This window comes from Cylas formicarius, unplaced genomic scaffold (genome assembly GCF_029955315.1).
Source record: "Cylas formicarius isolate icCylForm1 unplaced genomic scaffold, icCylForm1.1 PGA_scaffold_1__22_contigs__length_36826433, whole genome shotgun sequence".
NCBI lineage: Eukaryota > Metazoa > Arthropoda > Insecta > Coleoptera > Brentidae > Cylas > Cylas formicarius.
In genome coordinates, this window is record NW_026844264.1 from 20,255,663 (window position 1) to 20,280,598 (window position 24,936).

The following is a 24,936-nucleotide window of genomic DNA, read 5'->3' on the forward strand; positions in this document are numbered from 1 at the left end:
ATGCTCCATAATGTCTCCTTTTTCAGAATGCGGCAATAACGGAAATCAAAATTCGGCGCAAGCGCGAATAATCGGCGGCAACAAGGCTGCCGCGTCACAGTGGCCCAGTTTAAGCCTGCTTTACAATAAGCGACGAAATATTCAATGCACTTCGACGATCATAGCGCCAATGTGGATAATCGCTAGTCACTCTTGTGTCGCGGACAACGATCCACATTTGGCGCCCAATGTCGAAGATTGGATCTTATATGCTGGCAGTGGTAACTTTTTCGGTGGAGGGGACAATGCCAGTGTAGAGGCGCACGAGATTCGAGAATTTGTTCCTCATCCACAGGTAAGCCATTTTTAGATATATGTAATAATTGTAGACCACGAGAGTATGTCTAAAGGAGACCAAACAAGATACTGATAATTAATTTACCGCTTTCAACAGTCAAACTGGCCATCCAGATGGACTAAATGAACCTGTGTGCTCTAGGCCTGTACAAACTATAGAGGAATAATTATTATGTTGCATCCGAGCATAAAAAAGTTTACAGGATGTCGTATTTAAAAAAGCAAAATCTTTTAACTTTCAAAAACAAACTATTCCATTTAATTTATTTATGTCAAAAATGTTTAAGTCTTGAACTTTGGGAATTTGGGAATACGCTTATATATAAGGGGTGTTTTTTTTCAATGTATAGAACTTTAAGTTGATGAATAGTTGATGAATATGATTTCTGGCATATGACCGCCACGGCTGGCGCGGATGTAGTCCAAACTGGACGTCCAATTTTCGATGACTTTTTCCAACATTTGTGGCCGTATATCGGCAATAACACGGCGAATGTTGTCTTCCAAATGGTCAAGCGTTTGAGGCTTATCCCCATAGACCTATGACTTTACATAGCCCCACAGAAAGTAGTCTAGCGGTGTTAAATCACAAGATCTTGGAGGCCAATTCACAGGTCCAAAACATGAAATTAGGCGGTCACCAAACTTGTCTTTCAATAAATCTATTGTGGCACGAGCTGTGTGACATGTTGCGCCGTCTTGTTGAAACCATATCTCCTGGACATCATGGTTATTCAATTCAGGAATGAAAGAGTTAGTAATCATAGCTCTATACCGATCACCATTGACTGTAACGTTCTGCCATCATCGTTTTCCTCAATGCTACGCTCTACAGCAGCAATAGCTTCTTCTGTACGCATCGTACGGCGTCTCTGGGGATGCGAAGTTATCAAACGTGGATGGACGATTTTGTCGACGATAAAATGGACGTAGTGCGCGATACGTATTCCGCACAGAACCATTATTTGCGAAATAAAATTGCACTATTTGCAAGCGTTGTTCAGGCGTGAGTCTATTCATGATGAATTTCCAAACCAACCCTAGAATAAATCACTTGACAGCTGTTAAATCGGTCGCCATCTTGAACAGTAATGCCAACTTAAAGTTCTATACATCGAAAAAAAAATCATGACTTGAGATGAGACTAATATCAGTTAATTTTAAAAAAAGTGTAAATGGAAATATTTCGTTTGAGCTTTTTGCCACCCTGATATTTTGTGTACTTCTTTCATCGTTTTTTTTTATTAATATATTAAAAATTGTAAAATTAATTGAGAAAATTTCTACAGATTCTCATTAACTAAATTGATATGCTTAATTTTAAAATCTATAACTTATGTGTTTTTTCCAGGCCAAATATTTACAGTACGAGTTTGTCAACGACGTTATCTTAATTCAGCTTAAAAAACCATTGCCACTAGGGCGCAATATAAGTACCATTTGTCTACCAAATATGGATACAAATTCCAGGCAATTGTGTGTGATATCTGGTTGGGGAATCAGCAAACCTGGAGGTAAAAGATTGTGTAATATTAATTAAAAATTAATAATAATAAAATTAATATGATATCAACATTTTTATTATCTCCTTCCTTTCTGATTGTCATTTAATATTAAATACGTTTATATATTATTTAAGATGCCACAAAGGAGCAATATCTTCACTATTTACCGGTTCCTATAATGGACAAAGAAGAATGCAATTCCACCAAACATTACAATGGTCTACTAAATGAAGACAAAATCTGCGCGGGATATACAGACGTGGAGAAGACTCCCTGCTACGTAAGTATCTTATTAAAAAACAAACTATCAGACCAGGAAGATATCCGCTTAGATGATATAAAAATGATAAATGGAATATGAAAATGTGTTTTTGAAATTTCATTTCATTTTCATTCAAACTGTTAATAATCCAGTTGGCAAGATTTTCAAATGTAAACAGATATATATGTTAAAACCAAAATAAAAAATACGTATATTTGGAAAGATATATCGATATATTTTGTGAAATAGGGAAATTATTTTAAAATCGCAATTACTTCATTTGCCACACTGACAAAACGTAAATTTTACTAATGAAATTGCAATCTGCTTTTTATATGTGACTGTTAATTTTTCCAGGCCCTCTATATTCCACTAATTGAAAACCATTTTTATGGTTAGGAGAAAGATGAAAAAGAGTTACAATCAAACAACATTTTCAAACTGTAGAATTTAATAGCCACTAATTTAAAGTAAAATTTGTTGGAAAAAAAGTATATCATAAAAACTGGTACATATGTATATCAAAAATATTACAAATGTGTATTTTTTATCTTAATACGGCTTCAGCAATGTTGGTAAAATACAAAAAAGTCAACCAGTGGGTCACCTAATACAACGTTCTACACACCTTTCATAAACTACTTTAATAATAAATAAACATTATTAAAATTTTCTTACAATCAGTATTTATTTATCTTTTTATTTTGTCCGTTTTATGACTTCCCAAGGGCCACCGGTATGGGTTATTACTTATAACTCGCTAGTAGAAGTTTAGATCTTAAGCTGAAAAAAATCATATATGATTAACAGATTATTTTGTATGTAATTATCATGACTTTTCAAAAATCCTCAATTATACAGGGTTTTTAATTTAGATACTATAATATTTGCTTACCAAAATTTTTAGGGATTACCTGTACATTCTCTCCTCCATTCTGGTTAAAACACATTACATTCTGTACAAGTTACTACAATTATTAGTTTCCTATTTTAAAAAATAACAAAATTACAGGTGTGGTCAATATATCAAGTCAATATCCCTGTAACCTGCTTTTAGTGTGGACAATATGTTGTTGATTTAGATGTTAAAAGTAGCGGTAATATATTTTTTACTCATTCCACAACAATTACAGAACGACGAGGGGGCGCCACTAATGTGTTTCTCAGACGTGGATGATCGGTGGGAACTGCAGGGTATTCTCAGCCACCACGAAAACTGCGGCATGAGCAAACACCCTGCTATCTATTCAAGTGTAAATTCAAAACTCAGGAGATGGATTACCGACACCATAGGTGAGGCGTTAAGAAGCGGATGAACTAAATAACGTTGCTGTGATCTAGAATTGTTAGAGACTGTAAAATATTGTTGATTGTTGAAATGTAAAAACTATTTAGGCGCGATAATCCGTGCAAAACGCGGAGATGTTTTTAGCTGAAGCGCCGTTCTTTGACTTCGGTATATATAGCGTGATTCAAAAGTAAATGTAAAGTTTTCAAGAGCTTATTTTTCTCGAAAATGAACAAAGTTTCTACAGAGACCTGGAATTTGTTTACTTTAGTGAACTTCAACCATAAACCACAAACGCGCTTTTAAAATTTAATTTAGAGCTATCATTCTTATAAAACTTTGTGGAGAAATCGGAAATTTTTAAAAGCCACATGGCATATTCGTAGGAATTTATTTTCTTATTTTTATAAGGTCGTCAAATGTTTAATTACTTTCAAATCACACTGTATTTCGCCGTCAAGCTGCTCAAGTGTTCTTTGTCGATTTTTAATAAGTAACAAATAATTTTTGGCCAACGAAATTTCTTAGGTGTGCCAAAAAGCAGACACGACTGAGGATTGTTATTCTATAGCTATTTATTTAAACGTTCGAGGCTATGTAACTTGCAACAAACCATCCCATAACGCAATAACCCATGTAGTTGTAAGTATAATGCTTTATATTCATATCCGCTTGTATTTTAATGTAGGTTTGCTGATTTACATTCCTAAAATTATATAGGTGTCCTTTATTGGACGATTTTGGAGTGTATGGGGATTAATCGTACAGACGCAACGTTTCTATTGCGTGGTTGGAAATCTGGATTGGTTAGTAAATATAAAGTTAGTTTGGAGTTTGAACTATTATGAACAAAGTATAGTCAGTTTAATTAATGGAATTATTTCAATTTAAATGAAAAAAAAACAGTGTGTGACGAAGCAATTAAAAAACAGTGGGTTTTGAAAATTTCACATTTGTTTGGTGATGCTGAAAATTTTTTAGAAATTGTACAGTCTACAAAATCTCTGTCGACAATTTTTACTTTTTCAATACGTTAGCAGGCTCATATGTTAATGCAATCTTTGATGGAATCAAAGTACCCCAGATATACAGTATTCTTGCTCTGTAGACAATCTCCTTATATTCCAAAAGACGTCTATAACATTGTTAGATGCCCTATACAGCGTGATCCCCTTTAACTAGTTCATCTTAAATGCCCGAAAGAAATTAAAACTGTACCTAGTTATATAGCTTTTGGAAAAATTATACAGAAAAAGTTATTTTAAGTAACTATATACAACCATACTTTGTAACCTTTTGGGGCACTTAAGGTAAAAACGTTGAAGAGAATCGGCATTGTAAGGAATATACAAGGTAGCCCATGGCCAAAAAGATATCGGAAAGCCTTTTCTACGAAGAAAGGAATGAAAACGACCTTTTATGATGTACTTATGAGTAATCCTCTTAATCAACACATTGGACAAGTGTTTTTTTTAGACACTTTCTGTTGGCAGTTATAATTTCTGATACGTTTTCTGTGATCCACCTTGTATTGTAATATGTGCAGATATGTTGTTCAACTACCATAATATTCCTATGAAGGATATCAAAGCAAATCAACGCAAACACGAAAAGTATAATTAAACCACTAGAAGTTGCCCAGAACTTATACCATATTATTATTATTCTTAACGTTGTAAATATTGTATATTTTTCTGCTCATAAAGAAATGAAAACAATTTATGTAGCAGTATGATAATACTTAGTATTAGTTTTTGAGGAACTCGTCCAAAAAACCGTCCCACCACTTTTGCTAGTCAAGCATTTTCGTGCCAATGTGCAAATGATGGGGTACCTTTAAAGTAACTCTTTATATTTTGTATATAGAATTAAATTTTTTTCATTTACTATTACTTTTACGTTAATAAATAATTACATAATTTAGAACCAGTGTTTTTTCTTTCCTTATTCGCAATACGACTAACGAATAAATAACCAATAAATATAAGGTTAACACCCTACATTCAACGTCTTGATCCTTCCTATCCATTTGTGTAATACTAGTCCTCTATCACATGTGCTTCAATCGCTATTAAAGAACAAGATATACAGACTAGTTCCCGTTATCACAAAGTTATCTTTGCTACTGCCCAGATGTATGACCTACCAACTGAAAATTTCAGTTTTCGGTTCGTTTATTTTTTTTATAGGATTATTTTCAAATTTACAGAAAATCCAGAAGTACCTAATTAATTTTGCACTTCATCCCGTACCGAATTTCATTTGTTTTAAATTAAACAACTTTGATTTTTCTATTGTCTATCTATAGTCTATATGATCGTGGTCAACTCAGAACGGTTTGTCTCAAAAAGTTTCGTAGCGCATCTCATGGAAACACCAGTTTTGACAAAATTTCTCAGTAGAGGGTGTTATTATTGCCCTAAATGAAACACATTCCTTCCTGAAAAATCGAAAAAATTATGAACTACGATCATATAAATCGTTCTAATAGGCCGGAAATTTTAAAACCTTTATGTTTTATTTATTTGAGTTTTCAACATATTGCCTCTAGCTTTTTAAGCTGCTATAATTTTTATTTCCACTGTTAATTCAACATTAAGCTAGCAAATTGTTCTTGCCCAATTGTTGTTGCTTGGTTGTAAATTGTCACAGTCACATAACACGAAAGTGTTTAAAGACATGAACTCGGAAAAACAATTGATGGTGCAAGCATAACGTCATATATTTCAAAACAACCATTTTTAGTGAGAAGAAAATTTTCAACACACCTACACTAAAAGGTATAACCGTCTTTTATATAATATTAATCTTTCCTGCAAAAAAATGGAGTGTCTTTTTTGTCAGAGTACTGCAAGTGGTTTATCAAATAAAAAAGGTAGAAGCTTGTTTTTCGTTTTGCAAATAATTTGTGGAACACGAGACTTATAACTACAAATACAAATACAAAAGTATATATAAAAACAATTGAGACAATCAGCTAAATGAAATGCCTTAAAATGTATATATTATAGATGGTATTATAGTATATAACATTAATAGGAATTAATAAATAATGTACAAAAAATATTAAGTTACAAGTTTGCACCATTTTCTCAGTCTCAAGCATCGATGGAGCTCTAATATATGTATCATAAATATACAACATTGTTATTTTGCAATAGATTAATATAATTTTTTTCAGTACCGATAAAATAGACATAGCACATTAAAATTATTGACCGAACAGATTAAAAATAGACAGACAAAATAATAGTGTGTAATATTTTAATCCCCTGTCAAACTTCAGGACTAAGAAAACTGTGCAACTAATGAGCTAAATTTATTCTTCACTAACAAATTTTGGTTGCAAGGCGACCTCAAGGTCACTAATAGCTTGGTCCATCTGAGTAAACAAAATCTTAATTGATCCAGTGATATCATTGTATTGTTGTAACGTCTTAAGAACATTTTGTATTACTTCCCGACTTTCCTCATAGGTAGCAAGATTTGCTACTGCAAGTCGATCCAGCTTCTCTGAAAGTTCAGTTATCTTGGTAATATTGACGGAGTCGGTAAAAGGTACAAGATTTTCAAATGTTCTAATCAACTGAACAGTATCCTGCAAGTCTGGATACAATTCCAGCAAATAATGCCGCTTTGCTTCAACTTCCAGCTCACTTTCACCATTGCAGGGATCAAGGTATTCATTGATAGTAGTCATATGTTGTAAAATTGATGTAATCGCGTCTCGACAACTTAGTGCTGAAGAAATCATGGTTTGGGTGTGTAGAAGCAGATCAGTTATGGACTGCGATTTAAGATTCAAAGTCTTGTCTTTTGGGAGGATTTTCAATTCTAATGCTTCGATGCGTTTTTCTAACAAGTCGATAACGTCCATGTTTTAAACACTCTACTAAAACTACAAATTATACCCATCAGTTTACAGTAATCCTAACCGAAGTAGCTACTTACTACGTACGCGACGCCAACCTTGCCAACAATAATAAAAATCGGAATTACAAAACACCAGAACCCATAGACTAAAAATTTAGAATAAAAAATCAAAGCAAAGTATCTGCATATCTTCCCGTTGAAAATAATGACTTAGAACATGAGAAAATGACGTCAGAGCGTTACCATCGTTGCATGCTTTATGACAAACGAATTATAAACAGTGTATTGTAAAAATTAATTGATCGAAATTAGTAATTGAAATATAATTTTTAGGTTACGAGTTATGTTTTTCATTTATTGTTTTTATTATTATTAAAATCAAATGCTCAGGTCGCTATGCCAATTTTTGTTGAAGGTGCAGGGTTAGAAATTATTAAATTAATGCACATGCGTATACAGCACAAATCGCTGCTATAAGGAACAGTTCGCGCCAGGAGCAACTGGACTTCTGCCGGTCCTTTTTGGTCCTTCGCAGTCATAAAATAATGTCGGCGTTAACGAGCTCTTCGGAACCAAAAATGTAAATATACCAAGAGAGTAAAGCTTTTAGAAGCCGTTTCGTAGAATTTAGAAAGCCTTAAATTGCATGGTAGAATTAAAGCGGAAGCACGAAGTTAAAAGGAGCAAACACGTGCATGAACGGCAGCTGTAGTCGGGAGAAATCAATAATTTGATGGAATTGAATCCCGTAATTTAAATTATTGCAAAAAGTGGTTTTGCGTATAATAAAAATGCTATTATAGTTATGATTTAAAAAAGAGTATAGTTATTTATATTTTTTTACTGCTCGCACAAATTGAGGTAAAAATAGAAGTTGCGCAATAAATGAACGTTATGGTGGAAACTGCTGAAAGAAACCGCAAAATAAAACATTTATTTTTATTATTAGAAACCAAGGAGTGCTTAAAGTTTTGTACATATCAAAATTTTCTTATGTAGAAATAATATATACTTCGCTGTGGCAGCTCAAATTTTTAAAAGTAATTGTGCTTTTTTTGGAAAGGAGTTAGTATAAAGCACTTGGCTTTGTCGGTACTTAAAAATGTAAAAGAAAAAAAAACAATCTCTTGTTGCATTTAAGTCGATAATAAAAGACATCGTAACCGGACATTTTAGAACTCCATATTTAATAGACTATTTTGCAACAAGTTTTTTAAACAGTTGAGAAATAAAGATGATGCATACATACTATCCCTCCCAAGTCATAATTAAAATACCAGAAATGCTAAAAATGGCTCGTGAGAGTGTTTAACGAAGCTAACATGCATGATAGGTATCTGACTAAAATCTATTTTTAATTTAGGTAATTTAGAAACAAGAAGAATTATTTTTAATGATTGATTAATTGACTCTTTGACCCTTCTAATTAATTTATAGCACTCACTACCCGAGCACAAATTTGAAAATTACGTTCTTCGAAAAACCGAACCATTTCCGGTTATCCCGAAAGCATATTGTTCATGCTGATGATCTTTTTATTTGTCAAACATTCTCTTGCATTTTTATCCATCGGATTATCTAAAAAAATTGAAAAATCAATATACAGTGTGTTTGTTAACTAACACATAGAGAAATTACCGCCTAATTTTAAGTCGAAAATGTGGCATAAAATTTGTTGGAATGTTGCTTCGTTTTTGAAATACAGGGTGTTGAAAAAATAAAATTTTATGCGTTTCCTTTTTATTATTCATTTAGTATTTTGTATTCATTTTAATCTTTTCAATTAGTTGACTGGCAAATTTCCTCAGAATTTCTCAATAATTTATCAAAATAATGATAATTACTGTTGCTGTACCTATCTTAATTAAAGCCACATGGGCAATTAAAATGATTGCTTACTATGAAACTGTTAGAGACAAGGGAAAAATTTAAGAAAGTAATTTGATTAAAATTAATTAACCGCTAGTATTTATTTTTGCGAAATTATGGTACTCGTTACCCGGATCTTCGCCAGTGAAGTAAATAAACAGTTTAAAATGGGCACAAAATAAACTACTAAAACCTAATATTATGTGTACCAAAATTAAATTAAATTAAAATTTTGCTAGTGGCATCTTAAGTCGAATCTGTCCGATCTCAGAAATGTAATTTTAAGATAACAATTATAAAACAATATACAATAAAAATCACGCAAAATTACACGTCAAAACGTGGCAACACTATTACGTGTTGCATACAAAAAAAATTTCACCCTGTTTGTCAGAAAACTTATAATTAAGCTTTGAAATGGGAATTAGGGTCTATTCCTTTAATTTCTCCGAAATTACTGCTTAATTCTGAGAGGGCTGTGTCTACAAAATGATCTGTTAGGTGTTGGGAGAAAAGCGGTGCAACTCCTGGAATCTCGATTCGTTTAATGCGGTTGTGGTAGAACCTATTCTACAAATTTGTAAATATTGAATTAGAATTTTTAGCAGAATTGAAAAATAAAATAGTATAAAATAATTTTAATATGCTGTGTGTAATTACCAAATAGCCAACGCTTCCTTGCTTTCAAAATTCCACGACAAATGTTTATGTGTAATGTATAATATGCTAGAAGATATCTTTGAGTTGTTATAATAACAACGTTGTGAAAGAACTAATGGGCGTTTCTAAATTTTCGTAATTGTTTTATTTCAGACCTTTCAAAATGTACCTTCACAACAAGTAAACCTTCATCGCCCAAAAACCTCTCAGCAATATTTTTGTTCATTCTCGAGGAATATGTTGGAGCCGTACTCACCTGATTTGTTATGGATTATTATTTTGGGCTTCGTTATCGCGTTTATTTTGGCATTTGGGATTGGTGCAAACGACGTTGCCAACTCATTCGGTACCAGTGTGGGTTCCAAAGTTTTGACAATATTCCAGGCTTGTTGGCTAGCGACGTTCTTTGAAGTGGCTGGTGCTGTACTTATCGGTAAATGACATGCTTCTCCTATCCGATGAACTTATGATTCTGATATACAACATTCTCGTAGGATTCAAAGTATCGGACACCATGAGGAAAGGCATATTGGATGTAAATGTTTACAAAGACGCTGAGACTGAACTGATGTTGGGCTCAATAGCTGCCCTAGCGGCAAGCGCTACATGGCTCATGGTTGCCACATTTTTTAAGCTACCCATATCCGGAACTCACAGCATAGTAGGGGCCACCGTAGGATACAGTTTAGTAGCCAGGGGGACTAACGGCATCCATTGGAAAACTCTAGGAAAAATCGGTTTGTAGAATACTTAAATGTAGTCATAGTCGCTTAGAAAATGCATGTCAAATTTGTAGTTGGTTCATGGTTCATCTCACCGGTGCTAAGTGGAATATGCTCTGTGATCTTCCTATGGATAATAAAAAAATGCATACTCTCAAGACCGGATCCTCTCGAAGCGGGACTGACATCTTTGCCCCTGTTCTACAGTTTTACAACTTTGATTAACGTTTTCTCCATAGTGATGGACGGACCTAAGATGCTCTATATGAATAACATTCCTTTATGGATGTCGGCTGTAATCAGTTTGTTAGTCGCGTTCCTATGCTTGACCATCATATGGCTAGTGGTAGTGCCATGGCAACGGAAGAAAATCAGGGCAGATTTGGCTAACGAACGCAATGAAGTTAGTTTTAACATTGGAAGGTCGTCAGGTAATACTTTTGCACTAAAATACCTAGTTTCTTTAAAATTTCGGGAATAATGAATAAATAAATGAAATTTCCAAAGTTCATTTCAAAAGTAATGTACTACTAACACTAAAATACTACTAACACTAAATACTAATATCATTTGTAATACTAAATAAGCCATTTTTATAAAATTAAGAAACTATAAACCGACAACATTGAATGTTATCTATCATTCCAACCAACTGGTACTTTATCAACACAATTGCTTAAGAAATAAAGATGGGTGAAAGAACCAAAACATATTCTCCAGCCCTGAAAATGAATAACGGTTTAAATAATTTGTTCGATGATTGTACAAAATTTGTTCCTAAAAGTATGTACACAAGAAAAAAATAAATTAGATTTTTTAAAATAAAATTGAATAATTGAATATTATTATAATAGTAATAATATTATAATATTATTATAATAATGAATAAGATGGAAAGTTTGTATAAATTCACGTTACCAAATTGATATTTACCGTAAAGATTAGAATTTAGGTCTAATGAGCTAGAGAAAACAAAACAATTCATTTTTAGATACTTCTCCGGAGGAAAGCCCTAAGCGATCTAGTCGAGAGTTTGCCGTCTCAGAACGTCAATTAACAGTAATATCAGAAAATACGGAGCTTCAGTCGTTAGACGCCAAATTTAAAACTTCCAAGTATATTTTTTCGAAGGATATTAGTGATAGCAATGGTTACATTCAAGCTAAAGAGACTGAAGTGCAAACTAAGTAAGTACATATGTATCGGTAAATCCTGTGTAAGTTCCGTGCAATATTGGGTATGGTCTGTTCATAGATATAACTGACCAGTTGCTTTTTAATGAGATTATCCAAAGGTCAAAATAAATAAGAACTAAAAGTTCAGATTTTCACGAAATTATATATTATGACATGACAATTGTTTCGACAACACCGTGTCTTTATCAAATCAAACATTTGATAAAGACACGGTCGAAACAATTGTCATGTCGTAATATATAATTTCGTGAAAATCTGAACTTTTAATTCTTATTTATTTTGATAAATGGATTTTCATCAAGTAAAAGCCACCTCAGTTCAATTTATCCAAGGGTGCTTATTAATATACAACGCAACAATATTATTACCTAAAGTTTCGGAATTTAAATTCAGGTAAAACTGTGGTCCGTAATAGAAAATAATTTTATGCCTACTTATGTTTAATATTCTTTGGTTTGGTATACTACTTAGTTTAAATTTATTAGTAATCATTCTTATTTCGTGTATAATACAGCGTGTGTTGAATCGTGTGCGAATTATGCAAAATATGTGCGAGTCTAGTGTCATTGAACGTGGTGCCAGCAAGCAAGCATCTTTAGAAGAAACGGCCACATTGACGAAAATTCCAACATCAACTGTATGAAAAATTGTGAATAATGTCATTTCAGCGAGGAAAACAAGAAGCCATGCTGACTTGTTCTCGAGTGTAGATGAAAGTGATCAAGATATAATACGGCGTAAAATTTACCAGTTATACGAAGAACAAAGCGTGCCTACATCTTAATAGCGTCATTGTATTGGACAATGCAAGTTATCATGGTAGACAGTTGACTAAAACTCCTTCCTCATGTGACACAAAAGCAAAAATCCAAAACTACACGTATAATAACGACATTTATTTTCACGAAGATTATACCAAAAAGCAATTAATTGAGGTTCTACAAAGCTTGAATCTACAAAAGGAATACGTCTGTGATAATTATGCAAAAAATCTAGGGCATACAGTTTTAAGGCTTCCACCTTACCACAGTATATTTAATCCCATGCCTTAATGGAGAAAATTGTCGGTTTCCGGCTGTGTCGGTTCAATTTTTGTAGGATGCATATGATTTTTTTAAATAATAAATTTGTTACTTATAAATTGTTAATATTTTAAAATTATAAATAAATACAAAAGTTTTTGTCTTTAAGTTAAGTTTGCTATAAAGTAACGTTTTACTTTTTTCTCTATGATAATGCTTCAAAGAAGCCTTTAAGAGTACGTAAATTTTGATCAGTTCGGATATGATATATATATCCGCAAATTTAAATAAGAATCGACAATTATTTTAACTAATTTAACTCCTCGCATTTAATAAATGGAAAATTATTAAGGCATTTTCTTTTCCACCAAATTGGAGCGCATATTAATATTTTTGCGCATCTTAATTTTTTTCCCTTCTCTAAAAGACTTTGTAATGTGGTATTTATATTTTTTTAATCGATTCAATTTGTTGCTTACTGTAGCATTTGGCTGCACTTCATTGTATTAATTGTATTGAATAATTGGTGACTTCTAACTGGGGGTAGTTATTTTATATTGTTCTGATTATACATATTTCGTATGGCATATACAAAGCACTGTTCAAACACAAATCAACAAAGAAAAAAAGTAAAAGGGCAAGAAATATATAGTCTAATACACTAGATCATAATAACTACAAACAGTACGTTTAAAGTTTGAAACCTAGCTCAGCGATCCATTTTATCCATTCTTCTCTTCTCTCTAGAGACAGTGAAATGAGAACTTTGCTTTACTTAATGGACATTCTGCTGCAGTATGTGCAAAGTGTCCACAATCGCAGTTAGGACGGCCAATCATTCCGCACTTATTGGTCTTGAAACGGTTAAGGGTTGTCCCACGTTGTCTTCGAAATAGTGAAGCCAGGAAGGCAAAGTATTGGATTATTTGTGCCCATTCTTCTCGCCAACAATCCTCGACTTTGAAATTATCAGCTATTAATTGTTGGCCCAAGAACCATGGAGGTTTTCTTGACTTGGGGCGTTTGATATAATTTCTAAAATGTTCGTGGATGGGTTGCTAATCATTGCTAATGCACTTTTTCCACCCTTTGATCAGAGCCGACTTTCTTCGCAGGTCAGGGAAAGTGATATTTGATAAAACCGGTAATCACGGAACTGGAGTACTTCTGACAATGCTCGTTACAGTTACAGAAGCCGCCATTTGCGGGAGAGTTCATTTAACCGCAAATCATCCGACAGGATATTTCCGTTGTGAAATCAGATATTTGCTGATATAAATTTTTAGAGATCGCGATAGGGAGATAGCAGGTGTAAATGTTAAAAAGAACAAGAGCAAGGACAGAGACCTGCGGAAGGCCGTCGTTAAGATGGACGGATTTTTCGAGCATGTTATTTAATAACATTTAAATATTTTAACAAACATCGACATCATTCCGACCCTACAAACCAGGTCATATAATATTTTCCACCCTCTAATCTAATCGTCCAGAGTTCAGATTTGGTTGCTATAGCTCAAGAATCTCTTCTTAGGAAGTTTCTTTAGTGTACTGTTATTTATTATTTTTAACTCTAAAACGGTGTACTATATTAAATCGAAATATCAGCTCTAATATTACAGTCATTAATTTCTATTAAGTCGTGTGTCACATTAATATTGTATTCTGATGAGTATATAAGAGTTTAAAGTAGTTTTTTGTTTCTGTATGATACTCTTATGAACATAATTTTGTTTGCAGGCCTAAAGACCTGAAAATATGCGACAGTTCCTCGAATATCAATCCCGCCCTTTCCCCCAGCTCAAGCGGAGTCCCGTTGATAAACAACAAAAGTTACAATAAAGAAAACTGCCCCGACGAATTTCGTGTTACTTTACAGGAAAATCCCGAATTACTAACCGAAAATAAAAGCGTCTCAAAACTGTTTAGTTTTTTACAAATTTTAACGGCCGTGTTTGGAAGTTTTGCTCACGGCGGAAACGATGTCAGGTATACACTCTCTCGCCTTCCTGTAATTTATTCATAACATATGTATAATCCAATATTTTCAGCAATGCAATTGGACCATTAATCACGCTATGGCTTATTTACTCCGAGGGGACGGTTGCGCAAAAATCCGAAACGCCCTTGTATATTTTACTGTACGGTGGGGTCGGTATATCTGTGGGTCTGTGGCTGTGGGGACGTCGCGTAATCAAAACCATTGGGGAAGATTTAACTACGATAACGCCATCTACGTGTGTTCTTGTCGTATCGCACCATTGTTTTAAACGAATAACCCATTTTATTTTAGGGGATTTACAATAGAAATTGGTGCCGCTTTTACCGTGTTACTTGCGAGCAAAATTGGAATTCCCATTTCTACAACGCACTGCAAAGTTGGTTCTGTGGTGTTTGTCGGGTATTTTAGTTCATCCAAAAAGGGTGTTGATTGGGGCTTGTTTCGGTAAGTTTTATCAGAATTGTCCGTTTTCTGTGAATACTTATTCGGTTCAAAACACGGGCTGCCCAAAAACCTTCCATTTTGGCAGTTGTTCCAATTTTATTATACAATTGGTTATGAAATGTTTCCCAAATCCTTAAAGTAAAGCACAGCTTAAAACACATTTAATTCACTAACCTATCAATCATCACCCAAAAACGCAATATATTATGCTCGTTACTTGTGTAAACAATTTTTTTTAAATGTAGCTAACAATAAAAGCATAAACTTTTTAACTTAATTTTAAAAAAATCGGTCTTGTATCACAAATTCAATCTTTTTGACATGAAACTTAAATGGACAAACACGTATAATAAGACCAACTGACTATACCAACTATCCGCTTCCAAAAAAAGGGTTTCTTTAGAAACCTCGTATTTATTTGGTGGATAAGTAAGGAAAAGTTGTATGTTTGAATATCTACTTCTATTTTAATATAAATCTTGTGGTCAAATTTCTATAAATTTCGTTATTATTAAATAAAAATAAATGTATACAATTTTTAATTTTCACTAATTTAAAACATTACCGTTATGTAAACCCTGAAATTATTGCAGGAACATTATCTACGCCTGGGTCATAACGGTTCCCATAGCTGCGTTACTATCGGCCGGGATTATGTTTCTCCTAAGTTACCTTCATTAGACAAACTAGAGCTGTGGTGTTAGTTTATAAGCGTAAATGTTAAGCATGTTAGCTTAGATTTAATTTATTCCTGTCATAATCGGTAAAACAGCGCCTATTAAATTATTTGAAATTTTATTGCCTCTATATACATATTTCGATTTTAAAAATGTTATGAAAGGTTATGATCTTCTCTGATGTCTGGACGCGAATGAGACACGACTTTAAGAGTTTGCTCTAAAGCGATTGGGGCAATAAATACTAGTTGTAAATGTTCACCCATTGTGTATCCATTTTTTTTTCTTATTTCTTAAAATTGATTTAATGCAATAATGATTATTCGTAATAGCCGTTTTGCAAAAAATAGCCTTAAAACAACCACGAATAAGCTAAGGTGACTGAAGGGAGGAGATTCAGTAGCGAGTACTTATTTTTATATAATTATAAATTCATTTGTTATTTTCCTCAAAAACTTCAGATTTTTTCGTTATTATTTTAAAGATTATTTTTAACAAAACAGCTAATATACATCAATCGGTACCTGTACATATACAGAGTTTTCGGAAAAGCTGGTGTACATCAGAAGGAACATAGAGTGAAAATAAAAGCAAAATTCGTATAAAAATCTCGTATACACACACATCGTTTGGAATATCCGAATAGAAAATCAGCCCACCAAACATGCCAGTTATTTAAATTTTTTTTAAATAACTATGAATAAGATAATGGAATATGATACTTTGATATAGTAATAGTACATTTCTTAAATTACCATGGATTCTGTAAATATCAAATGTTTTTCGAATTTTGTTAATTCTTTGACCTTATCGAGCCAATAATTTTATAGAAGTGAGAGTTTTCATAACTATTTTGACCTCTAGTTATGTTTTTGTCAACTTTTCCAAATTATTCTATCAATCAAATTCCATCTAATAAAATTTCTCCAATAAAAAAAATTCAATAAATATTTTTGTCATTTATCACGTCCCGACTTCAAAGTTGAAAATAAATCAAAGTGTATAAGTGATGTAAAAAAGTGGTGCATGAAAGGCACTTCTGTGATTCCTAAAGAGTTATATAAAGCGCGGCTTTTAACAAACAATGGTACTTTAAAGTACCATGAAGATTATAGTACAATCCAAACGGCGCTCCGATTTGTTTGGGTCGAATGTTATGGCCATTATTGACTTATTCTTTTCAGAATCTATTTTGTATTTTAATTCAATATTATAAATTTAAAAAGTTTTTCTAAAATACCATATGTGTGTTATTGCTTACCCCAAGACGAAAATTATAGCAAAGGATCTACAATTAAGAGACAAGAGAACCGCCAGAGAAATGACATGATGAAAAAGAGATTTACCAGATTAGCACCTTTTCGACAGTATTTTCTCAAGGCACGCCGAGAGGAAAAAACGAGTTATGTCTGAGGAGCATGTAGCAAAATTATATCATATACAGGGTTCCCATAAGTAATGATACATAGCAAAATTTAAAGAAACTTACCTTAGCCCAAAAGTTGATATTAACATCAAAGTTGCAATTTCATTTTTATTTTTTTAATAATTTCTCAAATAATCGAGCTTTTTGTACAAAATTTGGCAAATCGGGGTTTTTGCGCCTAAGCCGATTTTTAATACGACATAATTGTTTACACCTTTGTTACACAAACAAGGCGTACCTTTTAAATTTCACTTAGGTTTTAATAAATTTCTTTACTGTTAATCAGTATATTGGGTGTTTTTAAAAAATTTTGGATAGTTTTCCGATAATACATAAATTGTTTTCCAACGAGGAGATACGTGACATTATGTGTTCATTCGCACAAGAGAATTAAAATGGGCTTCGACTACATAGAATTTACGAGGGCCACCTTATATATTTCGGGATTTGTAATAAAAAACTATAAGCAACCAATAAATATAACTTTATTGTTTCTCAAATTCACCCTGATGATCATATCATGCATCATGCATTCGATAAAACCAATCATCAAAGCACGTTTCCTACATCGATTCGGGCACCTCCAAAACATGCTTTTTAAATCGCTTCTTCTGGTGTCAAAAATCGTTGCCCACGTAATTTATTCTTAATATATAGGAATAAAAGGAAGTCATTAGGTGCTAAATGAGAACTATATGGGGGATGGCTCATCAAATCAACGTTTTTAATGCTCAAAAAGTTCTTTGTTTGCACTGATCGTTCGGCGGTTGGTTTTTCTAATTTCTTCGAAGACTAACCAAAGAAACAGTTGCAACGTGGCCAGTTTTTCTGAAAAAAAGAGGCTACCATTTATTTCGAGGTGCTCCGCGCACAGAGCACGAACAACTTTTGTGGGGTTTGTCTCATTCTTATTATTCTCATTCTTACTTTCAAATTCATATGCATAGATCCATGATTCATCACCTGTCACGATATCGGAGACATGTTTGGAAGCACCGCGATCGTATTTTTATAGCATTTCCTTAGACCAATATACACGAGCCTTTTTTGAGCTGATGTCAATTTTTTTTAGCGGTAAAATGTTCATCCAAAATTGTATGTATGGTGGTCCCACTAATGTCCAGAATACCTCAATCTCATGGTAAGTCACATGACGATCCAGCAAAATCAGTTTCCGCACTGCATCAATGTTTTGTCGGACAACCACCGATTTTGGACGACCTTCAGGAAATTCATCCTTAAGAAAACTACAACCACGACTGAAGTCCGAAAACCAGCGACAAACAGTAGGCCTAGACGGTGCTTTAACTCCAAAAGTTAATTATTAATTAAGTTCCATTTTTAACAGTCGCAATTTTTTTAATTTATCACAAAAAACACAAACACTGATTACAAATGATTACAGTGCGGAATAACCTCAATTTTTTGCAAACGGAATTGGCCGATTTTCTGGATAATCTATCCTTAAAGAAGAACAATGATTTTAAGTCAGACATCTTGGTTGCCTAGGAGTCCATGTGGTTCTTTCGGGCACATGCACAGGATTGAAAATGCCGCTGAATCATTTTAAAACAAGGAATTATTTAAAATCAGGCAGTATTTCAATAAGTGTGTATCTAAATGCTTTACAGTGAACATTGAACATTTTTTGCCGAATAGAAATCTTTTTTTATGAATGGTTTTTTATTTTACTTTAGTCGACGTCGAAGTTTTTTTGAGTGTGTACTACCATATTAACTCAGTAATATGGAATATTGGAGCTGGTCAATTGACCACTTCTTAATTGGCCGTTCAAATGACCGACAATTAATTGACTAGTCAAATTCCATGAAAATGTTTTAAATAACAGAGAGTAGAGTGTTATCTATCATTATTTAATAATAATAATATGTTTTTTATAATAAATTATTACACGTTTGTGATATCCAATTTACCTATAACCCTCTTAGGGACACCCGAATACGATACTTAGCGATTCAGAGAATCCCAATAAAAATATCCACTCCATTCTCAGAACGCGATGGCGACGTATCGCACAATATAAATAAATAGTTATAAATTTCATTGTATTTTTAAAATTATTTCGGTCAACTGACAAAAAAAATTGACCGGTCAATCCCACAGCCCTAGTATTATCTAGGTATTGATAATTTCAAACCCAAATTTCTGGAAGACAGCAACTCGGAGCGAAATTTAAAAAGTATGCCTTTTTTGTGTAAAAAAGGTGTAAAAAGTGAATCTTTATTAAAAATCTGCAGAGACTAATGCCCATAAAATTTGCTGCAAAACTATTCACGAAAATTGATTCCTCATGTCACAAAACACCGATTTGCCAAATTGTGTAAAAATCTCGATTATTTCAGGAAATTTAAAAAAAAATCAAAAATAATATTGCAAGTTTGACACCCTGTATCACAGTTAATATCAACTTTTGAACTAAAATAAGTTATTTTTACTCAAAGAGTCTCCCATTTTGCCATGTACCATTACTTATGGGACACACAAAAGGTAATAATTTTCGGCGCATGCCTCTACATTTCACCCACTAACCTACACGTTGGAATATTTTCTTTCTAAACAGCGATGTCCACAGCTAAGTCGTTTAACGAGATCTAGGCATATTTTCACAAAAAACTATCCCCAAAAGCCCGATTGACTAATTGAACGACCATGTTGGTAGTCGAATGGCGCAATGTCATTGGTTAAAAATAAAATTTTAAATTTAAACCTCTTTTTTTTATAGTTGTTTCATAAGTTCCTGTATTATAGGCATAAGCAAAGCCTCTATATATCTACTAGCTATATGGTGTCGAGAGACCTATTTGAAAGAAAACGGCGCAAATCCGGATTTGAGTGTGACACTGATGGCATGCGCGGAAAACGTCAGCCCCTCTATACTATGTCATAGGTATGTCGTACAAAATTATAGATAATCAGGAAAGTCACAGAAAATGAGTTCCGTGAGCACCCTCCAAAAATCCCAACCAGAAATATAAAACAATCTCTTGTTACTTATCTGCTATTAGTATTCACCAGTATGAATAAGAAAAGAATACCAATTACTTCCCCTCTCGCTCTAAATAAAATTTACTTCACAAAATCGATATTCGCTGCATTATCAAACCCATTTTAGATTACATCAAGTTCGCTGTTAATTTATCCACGTTTACATATTGAACTTCTTCTCTATTTAAGATTTAAATTACATTTAAATAAAAACTTTTTAATGAGAATCCCATATGTTATTAAATGTAAACCATTACCGTCGCCCTTATATTAAAAGCTCTTTTAAATTGTCTTGATCTTCATTTAATATTATTCACATTTGGTAGTCTAACCCTTTGCTTTAGCTGAAAACACAGCACTTGTCGTAGAACTCTCTCTTAGTACGCCAGCATTGAAAAAAAGTTTAAGCTACAATATTTAAAATGCCTAATATCCCTATAAAATATAAAGAAATAAACCACTTAAATTAACAAGTTACAGGCGTTTTTTTGTAACTTTGGACAGAATTAATTCAAACTTAAATCAATTGGTGTTGAATTCAGATTAAAGGATTACTAAACTAATAAAAACATTATTAATAATTTGATAAATCCATTATGATCATTCAAACAGATTTAAGGAATCCTCAATGATTGATGAACAACCATGCATCTGCCTCTGTTCCAATACTTACTTGCTTGGATATACACTTGACATTTCAAGTTACTAGGTCTTAATATAATGGCGGAATAGCGGAGGAGGATCTCGCCCGTAATAGGCAAATAAATAAATATTATTTCAGTCTATCTATACTAATCTATATTGTAAATTATTATTATGCATCATATGTCCTCATCGAAAAAGCAATAAAAATAAATATATAAAAATAATCTATTTTACTAATGATCGGAAAGTTGCTTACACAACATTATTGATAATAATAATAATAATATGAAAAGTTGATAAATTTACTGAGATACCACCATTGTTTGTGTAATATAATGAAACCACAAAATAAATTAAGCTATTTCCTATGAAAGGAATGAGGTAATAACTATTCATCAACTGTCACTTCATTTATGGGCTCTTCAATGGTAACTTCATTAACATTATCCTCTAATGTTATTTCATTTACAAAAACCTCTTCCTCATGATGTTCAATAGTGTGACCAAAAATTTCTTCTGAAAGAAATGTACCTTCTTCCAAAATCACCTCCTCTTGGGGCACTTGCACAAACTGCTCCTCAAGGATATCCTCATTTTGGATGTCGTCTTCTTCTTCAGTGATCAATTCTTGTTTGAGAGATCCAACATCGATAATTTCAGGTTCCTCCTCCCTTTCAACCATAATTTCGGTTTTTATATTTTCGCAAGCAATTTCACTCTCTTCAATGTCAACTTCTACCTCGTCTGGTTGCGGTTGAATCACCTGAGTTTGTACTACGGGGGTTTTGACTATTTTTGCTGGCTTTAAGATGTAGGCTTTAGATACCTAGAGCAAAATATAATTACACAATCAAAAATCTGGAAAAAACATAAAAATACTGCCTTATCACGTAAAGAATAACTATAATAATAATTCAAATTAGGAGAACTATAAATTGACCTAATTGTTACTGAGATATACAGTAACCAAATTAGAAGAAACTCAGAAACTTAATACAAACTTTTTTACCAAATTAACAGTGACATTAATATACAGATGAAAGCAAGGATTAGGAAAAAGGTACGCTCTTTCTCTTTAATTAGGATCAAAGCCAAACTTGTACCAAAAGAGATGAAAACTATTTTGAACAATTCTTCAGTCAGGCAGATATTATTACAGTTATAACATTGCTGATGCTGTAAATTACTAAAAAAATTACAAAACTTTGACAGATGCTTGGACAGACGTAAAAAAAATGGAACTTACTCTATGATAAGAATTATAGGAGCGGTACTTTCCAATTTTGAAAACATGAACTGGAGGTTCAAAATTTTTCTTCACATGGGAGCACAGTATATAGTAAACTGTATCAACATTGTGAACACATTATATTTTCACAATTTTTGATTTCTTTGTTTAAAGAATAATTTTTAAAGTGTAGTGCAAATAACCTGAATTGTACAAGTTAAGCAGTGATTACTTTTCTCTAAAAGTAGAAAAATGAATATGTTTAATCTTGGTTGCTATAATACCTGTAGGCTGCTGCCAACCATGCTGTTTTAGAACCGGATGAAACCCAAACTACCCATAATTTCCATTCCAACGAGGGCTTCTCTAATTGAAGCCAGTTTAATTTTAAATGTTTATTTTTTCTCAAAATTAAAGTAAGTTTTTGTTATATGGTTGGCAAAACGTTAGCAAGTTTGAATTCAACAACAACCGCAGGAGAAATCCAAAAACGTCATAAATAGTATTAAAGTAGCCTCTGGAAGTTTCTTAGAAAAAATTAAGTTTTTGTTTTACCTTTTTGAGATTTGCTTTCAGCAATCTTGAATAATTTGTTATTTAATTCTCTCCTCTACCATGGTTACTGAATACATGTTGTTATATTTATTAATACTATGTTATGTTATTATACTATGTACATTTCAATCAACCATTACCTCTCCACCGGGCTGCGGCACAACCTTTAGAATGACATTTTTCCCTGATGCTGTTTTCACCATGACCAAGTTAGAAGTAAAATCGATGGCTTCCTGATCAGTTTCAACTTCTTCAGCTTGAGCCACCTCTAAATTTTCGACACTAGAGAAAAGACTAGTATTATTTTTGTTGAATTTATAAGTAACATTAAAATTAACAACTGATAAAATGAGATTTGAGAAATTTGTACCTACTGTACATAAAGGAGATTTAATTTAAATGATTCTATTTCCTTGCTAGGTTTACTGTCTTTAAACAACAAAGTATCAAATGTTCCAATAAAATTCTGACCACCATCTAATATGTTGTAACCTATTACAGACAAAAATATATAAAAAAAATTACCAACCCTCTATCTGCAGGGTTGACAGTGAGCCCGTAATGAATATCTGCATTCCATGGGTTAAACTTTCTCTTGGAGGTAGTTATTATTTCTCCATTTTCACCAATAATATATTCACTGCCATTTTCATCATAGTCTGATTGACTTTCCTCACTACCACCCTCTATTCTTTCAATTCTCATCAACTTGCTGCCTTTTTCATAGACAATATCAGCATGGTCTCTACGTGAGTTGGCTCTCCGTCTTCTTGTAATTGTATAGTGCATGGAGTCATATCCCTCCCGCCTCATCATTTCGGGAAGATATCTTCTTCGGGCGTTGATAAACCAGTTGCTTATTTGTAAAACCGTTAATCCAGTTTCTTGAGACAACACATGCTTTTCAATCTCGGTAGGGTATGCATTGAAACGATGTTCATATAGCCAATTTTTTAATATTTTCACTGAATCTTTAGGCAAATGACCTCTTCGTTTAACTGTTCTTTCAACATATTCATACTGTTGTTCATATGAGGGCTCATACTGAGCATACATGATCTGGGATGGCTCTTCATCAGAACCAGATTCATTTTCCTCTGCGCTACTTGTAGACTGAAATCTTGATTGTTCTAAAAAGAAAGATATTAATATTTCCTTCAGTGACACATCAAATATTTACAAACCTGTCTCATGAACTTGGTAATGGTGAGTAGACATAGTAGCTGATTATTCTACAAAAAAATAAAAGACTTACATATTTAAAGAAATCATGATTTATTCATTCAATATAGTTTTTAGTCCAAATAATGGATAACAACTATATAAAATAGTGATTAATTAAATTGAAATCAGATATGATTAGGAAATACCGTGTAAACTGTTTTAGGTCAACGCAATAGAAATGGCTGACGTCACCGTTAAAGGGAGGGGTCGGGCACAACATTTTTTCTTCAAGGGAAAACAATAATTCCACCGAAACATTAAAAATATCCCAAATATGAAGAAAATACTTTCAATTATTTCAAATTTAAAACTTTGATGACAAATATTTAAGCAAATGTCATCGAATGTCAATATTGTCAATTATGGCAGGTTAAGTGACGTTTATTACAAAACGAAAGCAGAAATCAGAATCCGAAGTATCAAATGATTAAATAGCTAAAGTACCTGTGATTTAAGGCAAAAATTAAATTGTTTTCTGCCGTAAAACAAAAAATGAAAGTACTGCGATGCTTACCAAAGACTTTTTGGGTCGACTCACATAACAGCTACCAACAACTACCTAACCACTTTCTGTGATTTCCATGGTCACGACTATGATGTCGTCATTCCGAGAAAATATTTAATTTTTATATCTACATTAATATTTAATATTTTAGGAGTATTCGTTATTATGATTTTAAAAACATAGATGTATTTTCCCTAAAGATTCTAAAAAAATAACAAATAGAAATGTACATATATTGTTTCCAAGTTGCCGCAACCGTTAATACAAACTTCGGCTTCTAGGGTTGTCGATCAACAGAAATCATTTCATTACAATTCATCCTCCAAAATATTTTGATTTTTTTATGAAATCTCAGGTAGCCTTTTTTTATAATTATAATAATGATAAACTATCTATCATCTGAAATATATATTTATAATTAAGTAGCCATGATCAATAAAAAAAGATCGTTCGTTTCCAAGATTTATTTAAAAGATGTACGTATTTTTCATTTC

The 24,936-nt window shown here is 32.8% G+C and overlaps 4 protein-coding genes across 10 annotated transcripts in view; 2 read left to right on the forward strand and 2 right to left on the reverse strand.

Moving 5' to 3' along the window:
* LOC132696400 (uncharacterized) overlaps positions 1 to 4,224 on the forward strand; it is a 67,160-nt gene extending 62,936 nt beyond the window's left edge. For all 3 annotated transcript variants that reach the window (XM_060661203.1, XM_060661206.1, XM_060661205.1), the window contains exons 10-13: positions 27 to 334; positions 1,688 to 1,850; positions 1,976 to 2,121; positions 3,237 to 4,224. In XM_060661203.1, the coding sequence (XP_060517186.1) occupies positions 27 to 334; positions 1,688 to 1,850; positions 1,976 to 2,121; positions 3,237 to 3,419 (800 nt within the window). In that variant the 3' untranslated portion in view covers positions 3,420 to 4,224. The remainder of the gene's footprint in view (positions 1 to 26; positions 335 to 1,687; positions 1,851 to 1,975; positions 2,122 to 3,236) is intronic.
* Positions 4,225 to 5,474: 1,250 nt separating this feature from the next.
* Positions 5,475 to 7,403, reverse strand: LOC132696585 (dynactin subunit 3-like). Its single transcript, XM_060661493.1, has 2 exons — positions 7,343 to 7,403; positions 5,475 to 7,289 (listed from the first exon to the last, which is right to left on the reverse strand). Exon 2 carries the CDS (start codon positions 7,266 to 7,268, stop codon positions 6,711 to 6,713), a length of 558 nt encoding a protein of 185 aa, XP_060517476.1. The 5' UTR covers positions 7,269 to 7,289; positions 7,343 to 7,403; the 3' UTR covers positions 5,475 to 6,710.
* Positions 7,404 to 7,750: 347 nt separating this feature from the next.
* On the forward strand, positions 7,751 to 18,924 carry LOC132697083 (sodium-dependent phosphate transporter 2). 2 transcript variants are annotated; one of them, XM_060662358.1, is made up of 10 exons: positions 7,751 to 7,844; positions 9,947 to 10,226; positions 10,288 to 10,530; positions 10,590 to 10,946; positions 11,507 to 11,702; positions 14,471 to 14,719; positions 14,782 to 14,967; positions 15,024 to 15,176; positions 18,352 to 18,420; positions 18,507 to 18,924. In XM_060662358.1, the coding sequence occupies exons 2-10, from the start codon at positions 10,031 to 10,033 to the stop codon at positions 18,598 to 18,600; spliced, it is 1,743 nt and encodes a 580-aa protein (XP_060518341.1). In that variant the 5' UTR covers positions 7,751 to 7,844; positions 9,947 to 10,030; the 3' UTR covers positions 18,601 to 18,924. The 2 variants fall into 2 exon arrangements, with proteins under 2 accessions (XP_060518341.1, XP_060518342.1); XM_060662359.1 differs by lacking the exons at positions 18,352 to 18,420; positions 18,507 to 18,924 and adding an exon at positions 15,770 to 17,644.
* A 2,145-nt stretch (positions 18,925 to 21,069) lies between these two features.
* LOC132696194 (iroquois-class homeodomain protein irx-3-like) lies at positions 21,070 to 24,542 on the reverse strand. 4 transcript variants are annotated; one of them, XM_060660895.1, is made up of 5 exons: positions 24,452 to 24,542; positions 23,898 to 23,945; positions 23,243 to 23,843; positions 22,854 to 22,995; positions 21,070 to 21,756 (listed from the first exon to the last, which is right to left on the reverse strand). In XM_060660895.1, the coding sequence occupies exons 2-5, from the start codon at positions 23,929 to 23,931 to the stop codon at positions 21,319 to 21,321; spliced, it is 1,215 nt and encodes a 404-aa protein (XP_060516878.1). In that variant the 5' UTR covers positions 23,932 to 23,945; positions 24,452 to 24,542; the 3' UTR covers positions 21,070 to 21,318. The 4 variants fall into 4 exon arrangements, with proteins under 4 accessions (XP_060516878.1, XP_060516882.1, XP_060516880.1 ...); XM_060660899.1 differs by having other exon boundaries at positions 24,382 to 24,463; XM_060660897.1 differs by lacking the exon at positions 24,452 to 24,542 and adding an exon at positions 24,084 to 24,293.
* Positions 24,543 to 24,936: the final 394 nt, after the last annotated feature.

Bases quoted from the DNA above. Each gene is read 5' to 3' on its own strand.
- LOC132696585 (XM_060661493.1), bottom strand. From the start codon at position 7,268: ATGGACGTTATCGACTTGTTAGAAAAACGCATCGAAGCATTAGAATTG.
- LOC132697083 (XM_060662358.1), top strand. From the start codon at position 10,031: ATGTTGGAGCCGTACTCACCTGATTTGTTATGGATTATTATTTTGGGC. The intron at 10,227-10,287 runs GTAAATGACATG...ACATTCTCGTAG, and splicing joins GGCTGGTGCTGTACTTATCG to GATTCAAAGTATCGGACACC. The intron at 10,947-11,506 runs GTAATACTTTTG...ATTCATTTTTAG, and splicing joins TAACATTGGAAGGTCGTCAG to ATACTTCTCCGGAGGAAAGC.
- LOC132696194 (XM_060660895.1), bottom strand. From the start codon at position 23,931: ATGTCTACTCACCATTACCAAGTTCATGAGACAG. The intron at 22,996-23,242 runs GTTGGTAATTTT...TCTTTTCTCTAG, and splicing joins GTCAACCCTGCAGATAGAGG to TGTCGAAAATTTAGAGGTGG. The intron at 21,757-22,853 runs GTAATGGTTGAT...ATTTTGCTCTAG, and splicing joins TGCCGCAGCCCGGTGGAGAG to GTATCTAAAGCCTACATCTT.